General features: G+C 44.1%; 1 protein-coding gene across 2 annotated transcripts in view; it reads left to right on the forward strand.

Moving 5' to 3' along the window:
* Nucleotides 1–22633, forward strand: part of GCDH (glutaryl-CoA dehydrogenase) — a 357241-nt gene that overhangs the window by 319886 nt on the left and 14722 nt on the right. For both annotated transcript variants that reach the window (XM_069604167.1, XM_069604169.1), the window contains exons 10-11: nucleotides 13362–13487; nucleotides 14612–14772. In XM_069604167.1, coding sequence (XP_069460268.1) covers nucleotides 13362–13487; nucleotides 14612–14772 — 287 coding nt within the window. The remainder of the gene's footprint in view (nucleotides 1–13361; nucleotides 13488–14611; nucleotides 14773–22633) is intronic.

A 22633-nucleotide genomic window follows, 5' to 3' on the forward strand; every position in this document is an offset into this window, starting at 1 on the left:
CTTCTTTTCTTCCGAAGGTAGTGACGAAATGTAATTTGGCCCAGAAGGTTGTTCTTCCGGCATTCTATCCTCCTCCGCATCCTGGTAAGGAAGAGCAGAGGCTCCATAGGCTTGATCCTAGGAGAGCTTTAAGCTTTTATGTTTCACGCATGTCCCGGGTCAGAGTGGATGATCAACTCTTTATTGGTTACGCTGGAAAGCGTTTGGGGCAAGCTGTGACGAAACAGACTTTGTCTCGCTGGATTGTTTTGGCCATCTCGGAGTGTTACCGCTTGGCGGGTAAAGACCCACCGGCTGGCTTGCGGGCCCATTCTACCAGGGGTGTGGCTGCATCTACTGCCCTGCAGAGGGGTGTTCCTATTCGCAACATCTGTGATGCAGCCACCTGGGCTTCAGTACATACATTTGTATGTCACTATTCCCTCGATTCCATCCGAGGACAGGATCTGGCCTTTGGCAAGGCGGTCTTTTGCTCTGCTATTTGATTGGCTATTCTAAATTTTGATTCTAAATTCTTTCCCTCCTCCTTGCACTGGTACTGCTTTGGGAGTCTGTCATAGATATGGAATACGTCGGAGGACCCAATCCCCTCAAAGAACAAGTTACTTTCTTACCTGGTAACGTTCTTTCGATGGGATGGTCCGACGACGTATTCCATATCGCTCCCGCCCTGCCTTCCCAGCTGCAGAATTTCTTTTGCGATTGCAGCTTACGTTCCGCAAGGCTTTGTGTCTGACCGGCAGTTGACTAATGTCACACGTTCTGGGGGAAAAAACTACAACTGAGGCTACGAGCGTCGTGCGTCCTACTTATCACATCGGATGACGTCGGACGTCGGAGAAGGTCCTCGACGACGACGCATCAACGTCATCGACGCAGGACGCAGACGCCGAAAAAAGTTTCCGAAGCAGCACAGCTGTGGTGATTACATGTCATAGATATGGAATACGTCGTCGGACCATCCCATCGAAAGAACGTTACCAGATAAGAAAGTAACTTGTTCTACTGGTGCACCAGCTTTTATCCTTCACGCAAGTGTCTGGGACTGGGATAGGAGTTCCAGTTCTTTAAGGATTGTGAACAGTTCTTTTATGCTTGAGTTCGCTTGAGAAATTCTCTGGCTGTAGGAGTCTTGTTTGGCTAGTAGAATTTCTTTCTTGTAGTGGGAGGTTATATTGCTGAGGTTGACCTTATTATCATCTGAGGGTGATCGTCTCCACATATGTTCACTTTTTATTTTTTCAAGTCTGAGTGATTTGAGGTACTGGGAGAACCAGGTGTTCAGATGCATTTTGCATTTTGCAGATGCATTTTGCATTTGCTCTTTCTTAGTTTGAGTGGGACAATAGAGTCTAGGGCTGCGGTCATTATTTTGTTATATTCATCGACAAGGGTGAGGTGATCAGTCGATTTGGTTAGTGAGTTCAGTGTCGGTAGAATAAGAGGGACAAGTTTTTCGGCTGTGATGTTTCTTTTGTTCATAGTGGGAATGGCAGGGGCCAGAGGGTTGTTTTGGGGGGTCGGTGTTAAGGGCTCAAGTGAGAAGGTTAGGAGGTAATGGTCGGACCATATCTGTGGAGAAATGGAGGTAATGGAGGCATAGAAGTTATAGTCAGCCACCCAATCAAGAGTTCTGCCTTTGTTATGGATGGGAAGAGTCACTTTTTGATGGAAGCCTAGTTCTGCCAGGGTGCCAGCGATTAGTGCGGCATGCTGATCTTTGGGGTCTTTGAACCCCAGGTTGAAATCGCCCAGAAGAAGGCTTTGGGACGTATTTTTTAAGTTGTCGGAGAGGATGGTGGTTAGGTCCTTCTCAAATGACCTCAAGGCGATAGGTAATTTAGCGGTGAGGGATTCACAGGATTCAGAATTGGGTGACGTGTCAAGTCTTATAGCTAAATTGGATTTAGCTATTATAGCGAGGCCTCCACCACGGGTCTCAGTTCTAGCCACTCTGAGTATCGTGTAGTCCTCTGGGACTGCTAGCATGAGAGCAGGACCAGCTGCGGTATGGGGCAAGGATTCAGTGATGCCTAGGAAATCAAGTTTTTCTAGCTGTAAACTGTCAGCTATTTCTGTGGCGTGTGCTACTATGGAGCGGCCATTTATTAAGGCACCTCTGATGTGTGGAGTATTAGTCACAGTAGGTGTTTTTAATGAGGCCTGATTGTTGGATTTGTTCTTAGGAGGAGCATTGGATGGTTTGTTCAATTGGAAGTTCTCAGGTGATAGTGAGTGAGAGAGGTGGGGGGTGTTTGAGTGAGAGTTAGTGGCTTTAGTTCGTGGACATGTTTTCCTAATATTTCCTGTTTTAGTGGGGAGCGTAGACATGGCGAGGAGTTCGAACTATTTGAGTAGCCTAGCACAGAGTCTGAGGTTTCTGGTAGTGGGGCTGCACGGACTACCAGTTTTGTGTAGGTTCTGGATGTGGACGTTTGGGGTTAATGAGTGTGCAAGAGTCACACGGTTGGATAGTAGTACTACTTCGTCAAAGGCTAGTGGGAGGTGTGAGCTTGTGTGGCTAGTCATGCAGATCAGATCTAGAATGGTCCTTAATAGGACTGTGTAAATGCCAGGTACATACATAGTGCAGTAGTGTTGGGCTAGTGTGCAGGCAGTGCCAGCGGGTGTGATGGGCGGTAGGGTAAGCAAATTAGTTCAGGTTTAGGTAACAATATGGTGACTAGACAGCCTAGGCAGGCACAATGTAGGCAGATTGTGAATACAGTTCAATACTATTTCAATGCAATTACTGTGATTGGCTGTTTTGATTTGCCCAAACTAGGTGGACTGCAGTTCAGTGCTGGATCGATGCAGTTTGCTGAGATAGGCTAGTTTCGATTTACAGATGCTGAGGTGAGACAATGCAATTACTATGATAGGCTAGTTCGATGTGCACTAGGGTGAATACAGTTGAATACATGTTCATGCAGTTACTGTGATAGGCTAGTTCGATTTGCACTAGGGTGAATACAATTCAATGCAAGTTCAATGCAGTTATTGTGATAGGCTAGTTTGATTTGCACATACAAGGGTGAATACAATACCAATGTGTTATGATGCATGTGGATGGCAGCATTCACTCGTGGGCATTAAACGTGATAGGGTAGTTATGCTACATTTACCAGTATCACGTAGTAGATCGGTATAGCGCTAGTGACTTGCTAGGGGGTAGTAAGCGCATATGGTGCTATGGACACATGTTGAGCGAAGGTTGGCTATGCATAAGCCGTGAAGGACACAGTTGCAAAGGTGGGTGTGGGTTACAGCAGTGTAGTCGTAGCAGGGCGTCGGCTGTAGATGACGCAGCGGTATGCTGAGCGTTTAAGGTAAGGGGCAGAGACTACAGATAGTCGCAAAGCCCGAAGGAGACTAAATCCAATGGCATACGGCAGAGCAAGAGCAGTTGTGTGTAACAGGCTAATAAGCAATCACAGTGGCAATACGTGAGCAGGTAATCAGATGGAATATCATAGGGCGAAGCACAGCATAATATTGTCACAAATGCAAGCATACAGTTGAGTCGAGCATGGTAGGGCTATGGTGGTGGCAAAAATGGCAAGAGACAACATACCCCATTCGTGTGTTTGTAAGGCGGCTGCTAAAGGTGGGCAGACATCAATCTCGTTGTAAGCACGAAGCAGGTTCGGGAGTGCAGTACGCTAGAGTGCAGTACGCTAGAGGAAGAGGGACGCTGTTCCGTGAGAGTGCAGCTTGTTCATATGGGGAGATGGAGAGCACCCGAATTAAGTGTTCGTGCTGGGCGTGCCTTGAAGGGGGCAGAGTGGCTAGCCGGCGGCCAGCCACGGACTGGCCACAGACAGGCGCTCAGCCTTTTTGGTCAGGCCATTGTCTTGATCAAGCCGGCTTCTGCCTTCTGGTTTGCCCGGGGCCAGGAAATCAGCTGGACGGCCCAATCAGGTCATGGCGAGCGTTGCTAGACGCCGCGTGGGTAGCGCATGGCGGCGGCCATTTTAACGCTCCACAGCGGTGTTGAAAAGAAGAATAATAATTAGGCACGGTTGCAGGGATACGTGCGAGGACACCTTTCTCGATAGGGATAATGATTCAATAGAAAGAAGCAGATGAACGAGGGCTATTCCTGGGGTTACGCACGAACAGCGTTACCGTGAGGCAGATGGGGCAGCTCATAGGTGAACTGGGCTCCAATGCTCCAACCCTCCTCCCTCGTCGGACGACCGATGACTGATGACATTTTGTTCATGCAAAATGTCAAAAATTCCCACATGCGGAGCACTGTACTCTGAAATGTGGCGTCATTCCGCTGTATCCCATTCCCCTTCCACGTGCATAGTATCCTCTCCCACTCTGATACTGTCCCATGTAGCCATTCCCTCCACCGGCCTGCATGGCCCCTGGCTGCTGCACATTTACAAAAGCCTGTTGATGCTGCATCTGTACCATTCCCCACTGCTGGTTTGGTGGCACCTGAGTGTAACCTCCCAGCTGCATTACTGCGGCCACTGGAAGCTTTTCTTGCTAAGCTAAAATTATCCCTGCGAGTACTGCTCCTTCCATGTGTATTTTTGGCCGTTTTTTTCTGAACTCTTTTGTATTTCGTTTTTTTTTTTGCATTATTAACTCCTTATCCTTCTCCTGCTTTCTTTTACAATAGTGTACAATTGTTGCCTTTATCTCAGGCCACCCGTTTCACTCAATTCCCACTATCTTTTCTAAAGACGTCTGCACCTCCGGGGGAGCCTCCTTACTAGAATGGGGAACAACAAGGGTATTTTTTCGTGTGTCAGCATTTCTTGTATGGATCGTATGTATTCTGTGGGGTACTCATTAGGCTTCATTTTATGAGCCAATATAGAACCCATGTCTGATGTATCTGGATAAAGCTCTCTTAGAGCCTTCCAAACATGTGCTCAATAGTTGTTAAAGGGTGTTACATCGTGTATATTAGAGCTTAATTTTACCCCTGCGTACCCGGCCTGTTGCTATATTTTGCCACTTCTCTCCCTGACCAATACCACCAATAAACTTTGTATGTAGCCTATGGCCAATGGGATTCTCGCTGTCTCCTTTTCAAAAACATAAATCCACTTGTTCGCCCCTGCCATTAATGAAGGTAAACTGTAAACTAAATTGAGCGGTGTCCATTGTCTGCCATGGTATGTAATGAATCTCACCCCTCACTTTCTGTAAAAGGGGAATTTGTGTAGGAGCTCTGCGCTTATTGACTCGTCGTGGTCTCTTAGCTTCTGCTGTTCTGGTTTTCCTGCTCCCAAGCCTATTTCCCCCAGTCTCCCAGTGATTCTTCTCTTTCTTCCTCTTCTCTCTCATTTCTTATTTCCCTTCGCCCGTCAGTCACATTGCGTGTGTCTATTTTGTCATCCACATGATCGCTGTCAACACTGTCTTTCCAGTCGATATGGTGTGCCCTTCTTCTGTTGTATTAGTTTCACTATGGTCCGAGTCCTGTCCCCAATTATCTATTTTAAACTTTATACGTCCTATTTTCCACCACTGTTTGTTGGCTCCCTTCTCGTGTTCCTTTCCTGTCTCCTCTATTTTCCTTTCCAATGCTTTTTCTGCTTCCTTGAACACACTGTCGCGGCTCTTGGCTCTTTTTTTATGACATTTAAATATTACCTCCTCCCTTTCTCGTCCTTGCTAATATTGCTCGTGTCGCCCTCCTCTTTCTTTTTATGTGTTTCTTCCTTGTCTTGAGGCACTCGTTTAGGATTCGTATAACCTGCAGCTGGTTTTAATAATGGGTATATTGTATAGGGAGCGGGGTGGTGGACTTCCCTGCTCCTCCTCCTACTCGATCTCTTTCTCTGTCTCTTTTTCCTTCTCTTTGTACAATTTCCAAAGCCCTAAAATATCCTGTCTCTTTTTAAGCTTTGCTCCTTTGCATGTAGCAGCCAACTTTCTATAATATCTTTATCAAATGTTCCCTCTCCGGGCCATTCTTTATAACACTTTCCCACTGTATCATTGATGGGTAAGATTTGATAAAGTTCAACTGGTGTGGGACTTTACAAGCCTTATCTCTTGGTATTAGGGACCCAACTCTTAATATAGGCCTTTACTACACAAGTCGGTAGAGTCACTGAGCAGCCAGGCTTATCTTGTTTTAGGAAGGGAAATGTGAGCTGTAGAGTACCACAAGGCAACAAGTAAACGCTTACTTATATTAAATTATTTATTTATATATACATAATGCAAATTAAGCATTCTAAAAGAGTAGCAATTACTAGTAACATTCAATGGAAGATATAATTAATTTAAACAAGAACCAATAATGCAGGTGAGTAATTTCTTTCTATGCTAAACATATTCCAGCACACGGAGAGACATCAATCAAGGTCAGTATTGGCACTTATGTTTGTTTACCAGAACAAAATTGAGATTTATTTATTTTGACATTTTTATAGCGCGCCAAGCCAGGCATCTGTGCGCTTATTCCTTAAGCAGGTTGGTTATAGCAGTAGCTTACTGAGATATTAGTTACTGGCATTACCTACATAGGTTAAGGACATTAGTTACAGTGATTACATCATTTACATATTGCATTTTAAATTTACAAATGGCGTAGCGGTTCTATTTCAGGTACCGGCATGTTGGGACAAATTTGTCCAAAGGGAGGTAGTGGTAGGAGGTTGATGACTAGGTGTCTTGGGAAAAGAGCCATGTTTTGAGGCATTTGCAGAAGGACCAGAGGGGAAGGGTCTGATCTCAGGGACAAGGGCATGGAGTTCCAGTGTTTGACTACGATCACGGGGAAGCTACAACCTCTAACTTTTTGCATTCTTAATCTAGGGGTGGCAAGAGTAGGCTGAGCGTGTGGGTCTGTTGGACTGAATTTTGGAGATTTGTCTAGCTAGATAGATAGATCGGGGGTGCTCTTAGATAAGCATTTCATTTGATACAACCCCGAACCGGCAACCAGTGGATATTACGTCTGCCTGCAGAAATATGTTCTTTTTAGGGGATGTTGAGGGCGGCTCTTACAGTATTGTTCTGAGCTATTTGTAGTTTGTCGAAGAGGGAGTTACAGTAATCAATCCTTGACAAAATGAGGGCTCTGTCTAGGATGATACAGTTGTCGGTGGTTAGGAAAGGGCTGCTGGCGATGATCAGTTTGGCAGTGTAAGCCGTCACTGCGGAGATGGCGTTGACTTACCTTGTTAGGGAAAGCAAGGAGTCCAAGTAAACACCTAATGTTTTTACCTCTTTTGCTACCGTGATAATGTTGCTATCAATAGTGAAGAATTTGTCGGATTGAGGTAGGTTATTTAGCCTAGATTGACTGCCAATGATGAGAAGTTTTCTCGTCAAACAAACAAGCATTGAAACAAAGCTCATGTTGCGCCATCCAGGCTTGAATGATGAGGTAAATTTTGTTCAGTAGATTGGAATCGGTGTCATGGTTACCCGTAATCGGTAGAAGTATTTGAGTGTCGTCCGCATATTGGGAGGGAAAATAGAGGCAAAGTATCTCAGAAGGATAGCTCAGGGGCAACATGCTCGCCTTGGGGGCAAGACGACACGGGACAATACAGGTTCAATCCCTGAGTCTGCGCTTTGAAACGTCTGGGTATTAAGCGCATTATAAATAACCTATCATATCGTATAACACATTTTCAACTGGTTTAATAGATAGTTTCTCCCTGAGAGATGTAGGCCGTCTTTTATCCCAGCAATAATGGTGTCAACAATTAAAACCTGTAAGGGAACAAGCACTGCCAAAGCCAATAGGGTTCAGAGGAGGAGCCAAAGTGAATGGAGCCGTTCCAGTTCTGATGCAGCTTTTCTTAGAAAATGTTAATCAGTCAGTCAGGAGTTGTTTGAAAAATCTCAGGAGCTCAAGAGGAGCCTACCTGTTGGCGTGGAAGCTGGAAAGCCTGCACAGGTGAGTTGAGCTCAACTCTAGATGGGTGAAAATAGTACTTCCCAAACCAGGAAGCACCACATATGGCAAAAGGTAGTTATACCGCAGGCCCCATAAGTACCTTAGAATTGAAGAAGAGGTTCCAACTGGATTCCTTCCTGATGCAGTGATGCAAACCCTTGTTCCTAGACCTTGGTCGAGGACGTTTGGTGACCCTCTACAGCAGCACTCTGGAGGGTTCCATGTGTTAATATCCCCGCAAAAGTTTTTGCAGCGATATTGAGCCATGGACCCTGCGGGGGAACCCAACAACCCCCACATTATTTTTAAATGTGCGCGGGACACCCCGCTCCCACAAATGATCCCCCCCCCCCAAAATATTGTCTATGGCGATACAAACGACCATATGTACACCGATATTTTTGGTGGGGATAATATGTAGGGATACCCTCTGGAGAGGGACTTGTAGCAATGGATTTCACACGATTCAACTGCTCTTTGTGGTTTTGCCGCCTTTTTCTCAGCGCCAAGAAAGATCGAAAAGCTCTGGTTGGATTTTCCTCAGTCCTTGACTCTGGAGATGGTACTCTGGACGAAGATGTTCTGCTTATGTAGTTCCACAAAGGTGCCCACAAAGCTTTGGTTCGATATGTTCTCTGGAAGACGTTGCACTCGATGATGGTCAGGGGTCCACGGCATTGAGATTCTGTAGCCTAGAAAAGTTGCAGCAAGTCAGGGATGAGCCAAAATGAAGCAGGTCTCGAGGCTAGTTGGTCCCACCAGCCCAAGTGAGGAAGTCATCCTGCACAGATCTTCCCAGTCGAAACGAGAAAGGGGTGCACACTGCTGCAAGGCTTCACCGGTGCTTCTGTGGTCCTAGAAGGTGCTGCTGGTGTCTCTGCTTGTCCTCCTCGTCGGATGTCTTGTTCCAGTGGTCGACTCTGCCTGTAGTTCCAAAGGCAACGCCTTTTATACAAAATTCCATTAATTCACAGCCCTAAGGCTGTCAATAACCTGGTGGGTGGCTGTTTTAAAGGACAGCCAGCTGGCCAGTCAGAACTGGTTTCAGTCAGGCACACCTGTCAAAAGAGAAATTATATCGTGCCTCCTATTGCAATAAATATATGTAAATTGGCCTACGCCAAGCTGCTCGAAAGTCACTTGCGAGAGAATCTGTGTTGCAAGGTCCTGACCTTAAATCAATGTAAGCCGCCATTTTAGGCCAATCCGCCATTTTAAGATTCACTTTGTAAAAGTCACCCTGTGAGTTAAAATGGTGGACGATGTCATTCCAAAATACAACATGGCCGTCTTGACCTCTGTGCATAGCTAATGTGTAACTTGCCTGCAGGCCACTTGTTGAGGTTGTGAACTGAGACCTTGTCCTTCGTTGACCTGTGTGTAAAAGGATTACTTGTGCAACGAAACTAATCCACAAGCATATGTTGAAACAATGTATTCAAATACTGAACGTAGAACACTTGTTTTACAACATTGTATTAATGTTTGAGAAGGCCTGCATGGAAAAATCTTAGAATACAGTTATTGCACAGGCTTGTTGATACATGTATTAAAGGCAAACCAGTTATATGTGGTTGTTCGAGACTTGGCACGAACCCTAGATCGGTGATGTATTACATGGAATATTAACCCGAAGTGGGGTTGGACATCGTGCCCACCAAGTATATAAAAAGCGAATGCATTCTAATGTACGTCTCTCACTGAACACACTGAGCCACGCTGGAGTTCGTTGTGTTGTACTGAGGGCCGATAGCTATCTGAATTTGCTCTGTTTTTGTAACTGGATTCAGTATAAAATAAAGTATTTTGTATGTTCCTTTGTAACCCGTGTTTGATGTGTTTCCTTTTGGGGTACTCAGCCTCGATATTTTGATTCTGTTTTCACACACCTAGACAAAGGACAGCAAAGTTTCAGGACCCTCCTTCACCTAGTTTAAACAACAGTGTAAAAGCACAGAAGGAACTACAAAGAAATGGCGAAAAAAGAAAAACGGGCCATTTTGGAAACATTTTCACCAATGGGTGCTGTACTCCAGCTGAGAAATCAGCCTGCTAGTACCCTGCACAAAAGGTAGTAAAAAGTAACCACTGTTACATGAAAAGGGGGGTCAGAAGTTACTATGTAACCCCCCAGAACTTCACATAGGGTGGTGTGTGCTGGACCCACAAGGAAAAGTTAAGTAAGATAAAAGCTATCTCACTATTCTTGGGAACGGTAGTTCACCCAAGAAAATGTATTTAGACATTAAGAGAAGTCCAAGGGACTTCTCAGTGGCACTGCACAGGGGGTGCTGTGTGTCACTATGCAAAAAGCAGATGCCTTTGGAGTTTACCAGACTCCATTAAACAGTTCAAAACCCAAGTCAGAGAAAAACATGTGACTGAGTGGCAAAAAGCACCACTCACTCAGGAGGTTAAAAATATCTCTGATTCTAGCAAAAGAGCTGAGGGTCTCTACGCTTAAAGCGAATTAGCACAGAAACTGAACATTCTCCCTAACAGTTGTGTACCCACTCAAAATAGTATTTTGGTATTTTATCACAATATTGGGGCAATTTTCTGCACATGTGTTTAAATGGAGCATCCATCCAATTTTATTCTTCTCTCCCTTGTTCCTTCCTTCCCTTTATTATTTTAAGCCTTTAAACTCTCACTCCTTTTTTAAACAGTCCCACTCGTTCAATTTGTATGCTTACCACTTCACTCGATCACCCTAGTTTCATTCACTCTGGACTTCCCTGCAGGTCTCGCCCTTTCACACCTCGCACTCAATGCTTGCAGACAATGGCCTTCCCCACAGGCTTGCCTTATTATATTGTATTCGTATAGAAATGGGCTTCTCCCCAGGCCCACCACATTAACAATGAAGCCCTTTGTTAGTACGTCGGAAAATGCGGTTACTCCGCTCCTTAAGCAACTGCATCAGTTACTTGTGCTACGCGGCTCTGCACTATTTACAAGTTATTTCGGCTCTGGCAGTACTATGACCACTTTCCACAGCACTAAAAACAAACTGCTGCTACTCACAAAACAAATGTGCGCATGTACCTCAAAAGTATCTTTTCCCAAAGAAAATAAAAAGACGCTATACCAATTGCCTGCACTATGCGCAACTCTTGTCTAACAAGGTCCGCCACTTATTACGCAACCTGCTGTAACGCAGATGAGCCACTGTCTACCTGCTCCCTATCGGAATGGCAGACCTAGCCTCTAACACTACTAAGGTCAATCGCCCTCCACCACTCACGAGGGTGTGTAGACCATAAAAATAATCCCTTCCGCCCCTTGCGCTTTCATGCATGGGTACACTCATGTATCCTTTTAGGAAATTCTTCACTTCTCTCGACCTCCGAGTATCCCTTTAAAGGCCTGCATTTCAGTCAGAGTGAAGGCAGCGCCGGACCAGGTGGACCTTCGGGAACTCTGCGTCCATGGACCTCCTCTGACTAGAGCTCTTCGTACTGGCCGATGGACGCTGTCCCCCACTCCTCCGGGAGCACGGCTAGAATTCCCACGCCACTGTCAATACGCTACGATATCTAGCTGGGGCCTCCATAATTGTGTCGGGGTCGCCTCAAAAAACTCACCAAAATATTACATAAGTAGTCAAAAAGGAATGCAAGAAGTAATGCAGTTTTATTGAGGGCCCCAGACGCAGCTGGGACAGCAAATTCAAACAGATCGTGGAACAGAACTGCGTGGGTAGGCGATGTCATGAAACGCACCTAAATCTAGAACTTTTATACAAAGCAAGTAATTAGTATTCATGATCGTGGGACGTGAAAAAATCTCCCCACACAAAGCTGATTGGATTTCACGCTCTGAACCCTTATAGAAAAGCATACATTGGGCCTCATTACGAGGTTGGAGGTAGCCATGCCGGCAAAATCCCAAACTCTGCTCCGGCTCCCGCGGAAGGGGAATCGCCGGGCCATTTCGACCTCGGCGGACCCAGTAATTCCCTTTACGCGAGTGCCAGAGCCGGTACGTCCATATTCCCATTGGAGCCCCCATAGGGCTAAATGGGAATGGGGAGGATGGTAGCAGCGGTACCATTCATAACGGTACCGTTGCTACCATCATGTTCTGCTTGCGAGTGCCGGTTCAGCCACCTGGTTAGACCTATACCCGCGCCGTTGTTGCCTTACCGCCATGCTCGTAATGAGGCCCATTGTGTTAAACAATTGGGTCCTCGAACCTTGCCACACCGCCCTCAATTACATGTGATGTCACAATCCTCCCCAAGTCCCACAGTACAAAGTTAATTCATTGAGACATTTCAGACGACCAGCAGAACTTTGAGAAGTGTTTACCACCATGTCACTGCCAGAGCCTTGAACCACGGACCAACTGCAACACAAATGTTGCATATCGGGGACATTCTAACTATTTCCCCAGGGAAAATGTACTACAGGGCAATTTGAAACAGCTTTGTTCTTTTTGACTCCATTAGAAAATCGCATTTCATAAATGATTTTGAATTATAAAATGGTCATGTATTCATTATTCGTTGGCGGAACCCGTGAGCTCTAATCGGTGTTCTTGAAAAATAACAACCATTGTACACTTCTTTCAGCACTGGTCTGGAATCGCGAACTCTGCAGTAAATCACCAGCCACAGCGGCTTTTTGCGCACACAAAAGGCTAACACAAGTTTTCTGCAAAAGCACGCTTTTAGGGCCAATTTACTACGTTTCGTTCTATCACTAAGTTTGATTATACTTACCTGTGCCCCTGTATTTATGGATTCGTTTTATTATGGGTTCTGTTTCATAGATATCAGAAAGAGCCTCATCCCCTTTTACAGTGCTTCTCTCGCAGCTGATGGGTATATATTTTATACCGCACTGAACTTGCATCTTCATTCCAGTACTAGCTTGATAAGTTTGGCTGAACTCCCAGAGTGTCCCCCGTCCACTATAACAAGGTCGGCTTCCTACACTCTGTCCACCAGGTCAGAGTTTAGAAATCCATCTCAACACCACATATATAGCGCCACTAATATCCACTATTTTAAATCCTTACTCGATGCACATTTCCTTTGAATTGAAGGTGCTTCCTCTTCCTATTACAACATTATCCCCTTCTCTGACCACCCACCACATTACAACTACTTCCACTGTACACTCTACCCTGCAGTTAAGGAAGCCTGTTCCCCAGACTGCTCTCTTCATTGTCTATCTTGTCCCTGGTCTCTGATCCATGTACTCCCCATGATCCACCGTTCATTTACCACTAATGTACGGCACCTGTTTAAAGACGGCCACAATCACTGTTGACCACAGTATGTGTTTTTGGACGAATACCCTGTATCCTTAGTAAATACATATAATGCAGATTGCCATGGCATATGAGGAGTGCTACACAAAAAGTAGGTTTGGCAAGGGCCTGTTGTGGACACTCTGCATGCAATTCGTTCCTAAGTACTGAATTCCTCAGTGGTGACACAGAACTGACCATGGAGTTTGTCTTTCAGGATACAGTTCGGAGTCCCCTTGGCTCGAAATCAACTCATCCAGAAAAAGCTGGCAGATATGCTGACAGAGATCACTATTGGCCTGCAGGCCTGTCTGCAGCTGGGACGCCTGAAGGATGAAGAGAAGTAGGCATCTTTTTATACAGTCACACCCAATAAGCACTTACGCACCTAACTACAAATCACTATTAATCTATACCTTATTTATTTTGGTTTTTATAAGTCATCAAATATGTCCATTTTGCAGGTACTTTAGATCATTTTCTTACAGTAGCAATTGTGTTATTGGGTGTGGTGTGGTAGATGTTACCCCAGACTCCACAGAGAGTCAGTGGAGTGTGTTTCAAGGTGGATTTTGTTGGAACTTGCTTTATCATGTTAAGGCACATCTTGAATTCCTACTTATGTGCCCTTTGTAGGCAGTGGGGGAGGCACATTAAGATTTGTTTAGTCAGTTATGACTAGAGCTCTGCTCACTTACAACTGGTCATTCATATGTGGGGAGTGAAACTTTCAGAGCATGTGCAGGTAGGAATAGGTAACCTCGAGCACAATGTTCCTTTGGCGAGAGAATGGTAGGTGTGGCTTTAATTGTACAGTTTCTTTACTTTTTATGTTGCGCTTCGTCTGTTCCAAAACACTCAGGCCACTTGTACACGAGCATGGCTTTGAATTTGTTGAGACAGAATGTTCCTTATCCAACAGACATGAGCCAGGCATGTTGTGATGTTACCTTGGCTTACAGACATGCGGTTTAAGCAGAGGTAGATATAGGTGTTCTCTGCATGTATCTGGTAGTGCATGTAGTGCATTACAGTCAACAAAGATAAGGGAAACACCCATGTCTTGAGCTATAAGAATGCATGGGAGGATCCATGGTTGACCTGTTCTTGGTATCAGGACAACCTTATTTGATGACCTGGATGGACCAGTTCTTTTTTGTCTGCAACAGTCTGTTCAAGAGAGATGTGTTTGTTAGTCCTTCGTGCATCTCCTGTAAACAGGTATCAGAACTTTAAACTAGAAAAACAGGCCCCTCTCTTCATGCATATTAGGAAGCTCTTGAAGAGGTGTCTACAGTGTTGAAGCACAGTGTTTATCCTAGCTGTTAGAATGACTACAGTAAAATGCATGGCTCTACGGACCTTCACATCGAAGCAAAGCGCATGTACTTCATTGGATGCTAGGGTGCTTCCAAGATGCTGTACCTTTGCTTTTAAAGATCGCTTACCTCTGCTGCCTTCCTACAGGGCCACTCCAGAAATGATCTCAATGCTGAAGCGAAATTCATGCGGCAAGGCCCTGGACATCGCGCGGCAGGCCCGTGACATGCTCGGCGGCAACGGAATCTGTGATGAGTATCACATCATCAGACACGTCATGAACCTAGAAGCAGTCAACACTTACGAAGGTAGGTCACACACCCAGGACCAACACCATCAGCATCATTCTGGGTGTCAGGATAGTGAGCCAAGGTGAAAGCCATATTTTTACAACGTATCCGCTCTCCCACATCAGTTCATAGGAAATAGTTTATTATCTATAACAAAAAAACTTCAAGGGGTGTATGAGAGTAAAGCCTTGTCACTCCGTCCAAATTACTTAACTGTAAGAGAGGTTCAGCTTCCCTTTTTTGTCATGTTCGTTAGCCCCCCATTAAGGTCAGTTGTGGTTTCCCTCGAGGGTAGTACAAAAACGAACTGAACAGTAATACCTGCCAAACGTATATAATGTGCCTCAACGTTTCTTTCTGGCACATCTCTATCGGATGACAATTGCCTAAACCTCAGCAGTTGCTGCTTTTCCCCCAGTTGAATGTGGTCTGGCATTTCCTGGCAACAGAATTTTAAGCCCTGTTGTTTCTTTGTGCATTTTGTTTGAATAATATTGCAATGTGTGGTGTTTACTAATAGAGATAGACATTGCAGATAAAGACATTTCACATCCTGACTTATCATTTGTGAATACTTCTTTCTTTCTTGTGATCATTATATACCACACCCTTTTTGTATCTAGTTGTAAGGTTTGGCAATAGTTTTTATTTTTAGTATAGGCCCTTTTATTTGACAAGACGCCACTAGGCCTGCATTATTTTGATTGGATGGTCGTAACTTGCTCCATCTTAGACTTAGGTTTAGATTGGGTGTTTTTCCAACCTAATTATACAGTTTAATAAACACCCTTGAACTGTGATCACTTGTGTCTGTCTTTAGTTGCCACCATGAGTTCTCTTACAGAATCATGGTAAGATCCCTTTTGAGGTAAGTCGGGGCGGGGGATCAAATTGCCCAGGGACGTTTGGTAAAAAGCTCAATTTCCTCAGTTTAAAGAAAGTAAACCAGGTAAAAAAGAAAGAGGTAACGTAGGCTTTGGGGAAGCTGATAAATCTCTTAACATTGAAGAAAGGAAGGGAGAAGAGCCCACCATCTATCCCGACCTAGTCTTCACTCAGCGAAATGATCCAGCTCCCACTGAAGCTTTTCTACAAGAAGTTCCGCAAGAAGAGGGCTTAGAGAAGGGAAGTCCCTTTTTCTTCTTAAAACAAGGATTGCTTTATAGAAGAGAGACATCTACGGAAGGTGTTGTAAAAACACAATTGGTAAAACCCAAGAGCCACCGAAAGGTTGTACTGGAGATCGCGCATTCACATCTTACTGGGGTGCATTTAGGACAAGCTAAAACCCAGACACATATTAGTGGGAAGTTTTACTGGCCAGGTACCTGCCCCTCTCAACCCATCGCTGATCATATAGTCCACTTTTCAAGAATCGGTATGGACATAATTGGACCTCTAGAGACATCCAGATTAGGCAATAAATATATCCTTGTGATTGTGGATTATGCAATCCGATATCTTGAGGCATTCCCAATGCAAAATAATACCACACAGCAGATCCTTAAACATCCTTAAACATCTTCTACTATATTTCTCCAGAGTCGGCTTTCCCGAGGGTTCACTTTATGAGTAGGCTTATGGCCGGAGTCAAGGAGCTACTCCATATTACCACCTTGCAAACTTCTGTGTACCATCCCCAAACTGATGACTTGGTAGAAAAATTCAATAAAACCTAAAACAAATTTTATGAAAATTGGTAGACAAGTAGGGGAATGACTGGATTGAATGATCCCATGGGCACTATTTGCAGCAAGGAAAACCCTTTAGGCTTCCACGGGTTTCTCTCCCTTAGAACTGCTGTATGTTATAGAGCCCAGAGATATCCTGGACATGCTCTGGGAAACCTGGGAAGAACGAGAGGTGGCCCCCATTCCCACCTCGCAAACTGCCAACAGAATGCGAAAACATATGAAATTGGTCTGAGACTTTATTTGTACTTGTATGAAAAAGGCCCAGAGCCAACAAAAGTCCACTTATGACAAAAAAGTGAATTTAAGATCATTCTCCATACGACAAAAAGTAGTGGTCCTCTTACCCAACTCAGAAAACAAACTTGTCTCCAAGTGGCACAGACCTTATGAGATAATAGAATAAACGAGAACCTGTAACTATAAAGTAGCCCAACTGGACAGAAAACAGAAGGTCCATTTGTATCACGTAAATCTCTTGAAAGAGTGGAAAGAGAACATGTCCACCCATGCCAAAATACTAGCCTGTCTGGTTCCTGGGGAGATAGATAGCTTTGACATAATTCCTCCCGAGCTGTCTATTCAACAAGATGATCTAAAAGATGTAGTGGTCTTGTTTCCCGATGTAATCTCAGAAATACCAGGAAGAGTTAAAGGCACATACCACTATATTAGAACACCTAAAGGCAAAGTGGTTCCTTTAAAACCATATTGTCTCCCCAAAGCCCATAAACAGATAGTGATTGAGGAAGTCAACAAAATGTTAAAAGCTAATATCATTGAACCATCTTCAAGCCCTTGGTCCTCTCCTATCGTTGTTGGTCACTAAACCTGACCGTTCCTGGAGATTCTGCATAGACTTACATCAAGTTAATGCCATTTCAGACTTCGATGCCTATCCCATGCCACGCATCGATGACCTAATTGATGAACTCTGAGCCGCCACCTTTCTATCTACTCTAGATTTAACTAAAGGCTACTGGCAAGTTCCCATATATGGGCCGGAATGGAAAAGACTGTGTTTTCAACGCCTCTAGGACTATTCCAATTTAAAGTCCTTCCTTTCGGATTACATAGCGCCCAGCCACTTTCCAACATCTCATGGATCACATCCTACAACCCTATTCTGATTTCTGTGGAAATTATATTGACAATATCATCATTTATAGTAAGACTTGTGGGGGGGGGGCATCTCTTCCATTTTTATACCATCATGAAAGTCCTCAGAAACACCGGCCTAACTGTTAATCCAGCTAAGTGCAGATTGGCCCAGCAGTTGTTAAATGCCTTGGCTTTTTCGTAGGGAATGGGAATGTATGGCCCCAGCATGAGAAGGTAAAAGCTGTCTTAGATACACCAAACCTGAAAACTAAAAGAGATCTTAGAGCTTTTCTCGGGTTAATAGGACATTACTGTAGGTTTATCCCCAACCTTTCGGACAAAACCCCGGCTGACAGATAAACTTCAGAATGCTGAACCCCAGAAACTTAATTGGCATGACGAGGATGAGATATGTTACAACACCTTCAAACAGACTCTGTGCCAGAACCCAATCCTGAAGGTAGTTGACTTTTCTAAAGAGTTTGTATTACAGATGGATGCCTCCCTTACAGGGTTAGGAGCCGTCCTGTCCCAGGTTTGTGATGTATTGGAACACCCAATATTATTCAATAGTCGAAAACGGTCCCCACGTGAATAAAATCCCTATATGCTGGAACATGAGGCCTTGGCCATCAGGTGGACCATTATCCATCTTAGATACTACCTGTAAGGATGCAAAAATTCACACTTGTTACAGATCATTCGCCCCTAGTTTGGATTAACCGAGGGTTGGAGCAAAGACTCCAACCCTCGGATCATGCCATGGTTTCCAGACCTACATCCCTATTGTTTCACTGTGGAACACCGAAAAGGTAAAGACCAGGGAAATGTAGATTTTCTTTCCCGGTTCCCCTGTGAAACAAATGTGGCTAGATCACATGGAGGGAAGGGTACGCGAGAAACATGAAGGTGTCTCCCTGACTAGTGCCCCGGTATCTGTCATCCGGGTAGCCAGGACACAACCGTCGCTATTGGATCCAGTTCCTGGGGTGGACTAGTGCAGGAGGATCACCTGGATGGGGTGCTGACTGGTGAGAATCTAAGTGATTTTACTGAACCCAAAGGTTTGACATTCCAAAAGGTCGACTTTTTGTTAAAAAAAAATTTCCTGCAAATATATATGTGGAGGGAGACCCCCACATACCCCTCACCTTACCCCTATACATTATTTATATACTTTACCCCCCCACTTATATATATGTGGTAAATTGGGGGTTGGACTTTTGGGGTTAGGTAAAATTGTTCTAAACCGACTGGTGAGACACGGTATCCCCCTTCTTCCATCACCTTTCCCCATCCTACCACGTAGGATACTTAGAAACACTAACCCCCCCTTTACATCAGGAACACTTTTGCATATTCCAAAAGACAATGGACTAACACCAGAGCCGTTTACCTGACATGTCCCAACACAAGGGTCAGGAAAAGTCATGCAATTGACCAGAATCACACAAACCACGCCCCTTTCCCTTCCTCACAGGGATAAAAGGTGAAGCACGAGAGCACACTATGAGCAAGGCAGACCGCACAACGAGACAGCTATCCCAGACTAGCAATTCAAGCGGGGGAGAAAGGCAGCGAGAATTGAAAGGGAGATAAGGAGAGAAGCGACCTTTCCCTTTCCGAACCAGACCCGCAAAGCCTCTCTGAAAGGAATCGTAAGAACGCAAACAAAAGCGAGCGTGCTACCGTGGTACCGGCCTTGACTCCAGACAAGAAAAGCACAGTGGTTTATCACAGCCGGTGAGTCGGGAGAACGGATAAGAAACCAAACTGTGTTGAACGAAAGTTGCAAAGGGCAAAATAAAGGAAATTCAAAGAACTGTTAACTCAAAAGGGGAAAAACAGCTGCTGAGGTGACCAGCACCACGTGGGTGCTCATTCGAGAGAGACTGGTTAATTCCCCATTGTTGAAACTACTGACACTAGAAGGCCTTGGGAAATCCACAAGGACAGGACAAAGTGGTCATACAGAGGTCTAGCAAAATCTTCTGTACAGTTAAGTCTTTGACCGACAAACCATTGGAAAACCAAGGGAAGTGAATCCTGCGCAATAAGATAGTAAAAGAAACTGAGGCTGACAAGTGTGAACCCGACTGAGGGATGCCGGTAAAATGGGGCAAAGCATGATGCCCAAAGAACTCTATGAAGAGCAGCCATATTGAACCGGACAGAGGGAGGTGGACATTCGAGAGGGGTCTGAGCCCGAAAGAGGGGGACCGTATGTGAAAACCATTTACCAACGCAACGAAACAAGAGGAATCTTGTGAATAGAAGCTGCAGTGAACCCAACAGTGGGCGGCTGCTATTCGAGAGGGGGTCCGAGCCCAGAAGAGTAGGATCCAGGGGTGAAAAGCCATCACACCTCGTACATTCAGAAAGGAACTTTTTGTTTTATTATTATGAACCCATCAGATCCTCTGAGGCAAGAGACTTTTTATAGAAAAGAAACTTAACCGCTGAAGATCCTGATACCTGAGAACAGAACTGTTGTCTTGTGCTGGGAAAGCTCGAGAGTGTGTGCTGTGCTCAAGAGTCCCGCCTTGTCCCGTGCTTAAAGCGTGGGGAAGGGAGACCCCCGGCTACCACATCCTGACTTATCATTTGTGAACACTTCTTTCTTTCTTGTGAACATTATCCCACACCCTTTTTGTATCAATGTTAGGTTTGGCAATATTTTTATATAGGCACGTTTATTTGACAAGACGCAACTAGGATGGTCTTATTTTGAATTGATGGTCTTAGCTTGCTCCCATCTTAGATTTAGGTTTATATTAGGCGTTTTTCCAACCTACCTATACAGTTTAATAAACACCCTTGAACTGTGATCCTTTGTGTCTGTCTTTACTGTTGCCACCATGAGTTCCTTAAAATAGCCAGTTCCCCGCACGTAGGGAATCTGTGATCTGAGCTGTCATCACCAGCTTCAATCTTTCTATTGAAGGAAGAAAGTTGCAGCAGTAACCTCAGTCCCTGTTTTTTGGGGGGGGGGCTAAAAAGATGCAGTAGTAGTATACCTGATCCCAAGACATAGCAGGAACCAACAGTTCTATGTGATGATTCACTTTTTGTAGGTCGCCCAATAAAAAGACATTCTTTTCGGCCGATTTTGGGTGGCCTACAAAAAGCGGAAACCCACATTGCCTCGCCCCCTACTCTGCCCCGATGGGATTCGTTCAAAACCGGGAGTTACACCCCCAAAATCCTCTCCTTCAGCACCCCTCACCCATCCACCCTCTCCGAAATTAAACAATCAAAAAACACACACGCAACACACACTTACCTGTTCACTTCAGTGCCTGTCAACCCCTGCACGCACTAGTGTGCGTCGCAGGGACGTGACACTTTGATTTAGAAGACTGCTCTGTGCGGTTACGGAGTGATCTTTCTAAATTGATTTTATAAAAAGATCTTTTCACCTGGAACGGAACCAACACCACTGTTTACATGAGCATTTTTGGCAGCCCATTATATAGCGCGGGGGAGCCTGAGAGGAGAAAAGGGAGGAGCAACAAGAAGAGGGAGCCGAAACACCTCAGAAATCACTGACAGTAGTCAGCATTTTATTTTTAAGTTAAGCAATTTTTATTAAGCTTTGTAATGGATAAATACAGAATATAATAATCAACTGTTAACCACTACAAGACTTGATAACGAATAATCCAAGATAAAAATGTAAGTTGAGTTAACAATTAAAGGCACAACGTAGTTTATCAAGGTTACAATAAATGCAGAAATTCACTAAATGTTCCTTTGCAAAGCTCAAACATCAGAGTTCATTGAAGCAATATATGAGAAATATAAACCTAAAAGGACTACAGGAACACAAAACAAAAGAAGAAAAGAACGGACAGGACAATACAAGACACAAGAGGGGAAGGAAGAACAAACAAAACTGAAACTGAAGTAACAAATTAAAGAATCTGATGAGTAGGCATTACAATATGCGATCACTGGGCTCCACTTTTGTATATATTCATATACGTTGGTTGGAGAAGTGGCACAACCCTTTCTATTCTGTGAATATAGGTTATATAATTCCACCAAGCAGCATAAGATAAGCAATCCAAACATTTCCAGTTAGAGGATATTAGATGAAAACCAATAAAGACAAGTAGGTGAAAAAACCTGGCAGAGGAAATATTAGTTAAATCAGAGTGACCATGTGATCCGACAATTTGATTGTCAAGATTAAGTTGAGCTGCAAAATGAAACATTTTTTGTAGTGTTATCCAAATTCTTTCCCTGAATGAAAAAACTAATTTACTGTAAAAAATACAGTCTTTAAAATCAGCCGTGCATTCTTTACAAGACCAGCATACGGTTATCAAGTTGGAAGCAAATGTAGAAATTTGTTTAGGAGTAAGGTAGGCTCTACTCAAAATAGTAAAGGCAGTCTGAGTTAGATTTGTGGTTTTAGATATCTTAAAGACTTGCTGTCATACCTTTTCCAATATGGTAGCAGTATATTGGCTAGAAAGATCATTGATCCATCCATTTTCAACATGTTGATTAGCAATTGACACGTTGGAATCAGCAATAAAGAATGTATAAATGCTTGCAGCTTTAGTAGAGACACTTGCAAAAACTTCCTGAAATTGCATGGAAGGGGTCCGTTGTGTGGTAATGACAAGGTAATTACTTTTGCAACTTCTGTATACGCAGCAAAGTCTGAATCATCCAGGTTAAACATATAGGCTAGAGTATGAAAGGGGATTAAAGTATTGTAATACAATACATCATTAACACAAGAGATACTGTTACTATACCATATGCAAACAAGTTTAAAATTCACTTTGAAAGGCAGGATCTTGTTAAACCATAGACCAACCTTGTTACAGTCCAAAATGTCAGAGGAAAAGGAAAGTAGGCTTAACCAAGCAATCTTAAGAAAGAGCAAGGTAGGATATCTTTTAAGCCCGGCCATACAGTCCTGTTCAGAACTTCTAGAGGTTTGAAAGGAGATGACAAGTTCAGTTCAATCTTACACCAAGTTGGGGAGATATTAGATAATTCTACATTGTGTAAACATAAAATAAATTGTTTCAAAACAAAAGCTTTGTGGTAGGATTTAAAGTCTGTGAATT

This window comes from Ambystoma mexicanum, chromosome 3q, assembly GCF_040938575.1.
Source record: "Ambystoma mexicanum isolate Mex_15411 chromosome 3q, UKY_AmexF1_1, whole genome shotgun sequence".
Lineage (NCBI taxonomy): Eukaryota > Metazoa > Chordata > Amphibia > Caudata > Ambystomatidae > Ambystoma > Ambystoma mexicanum.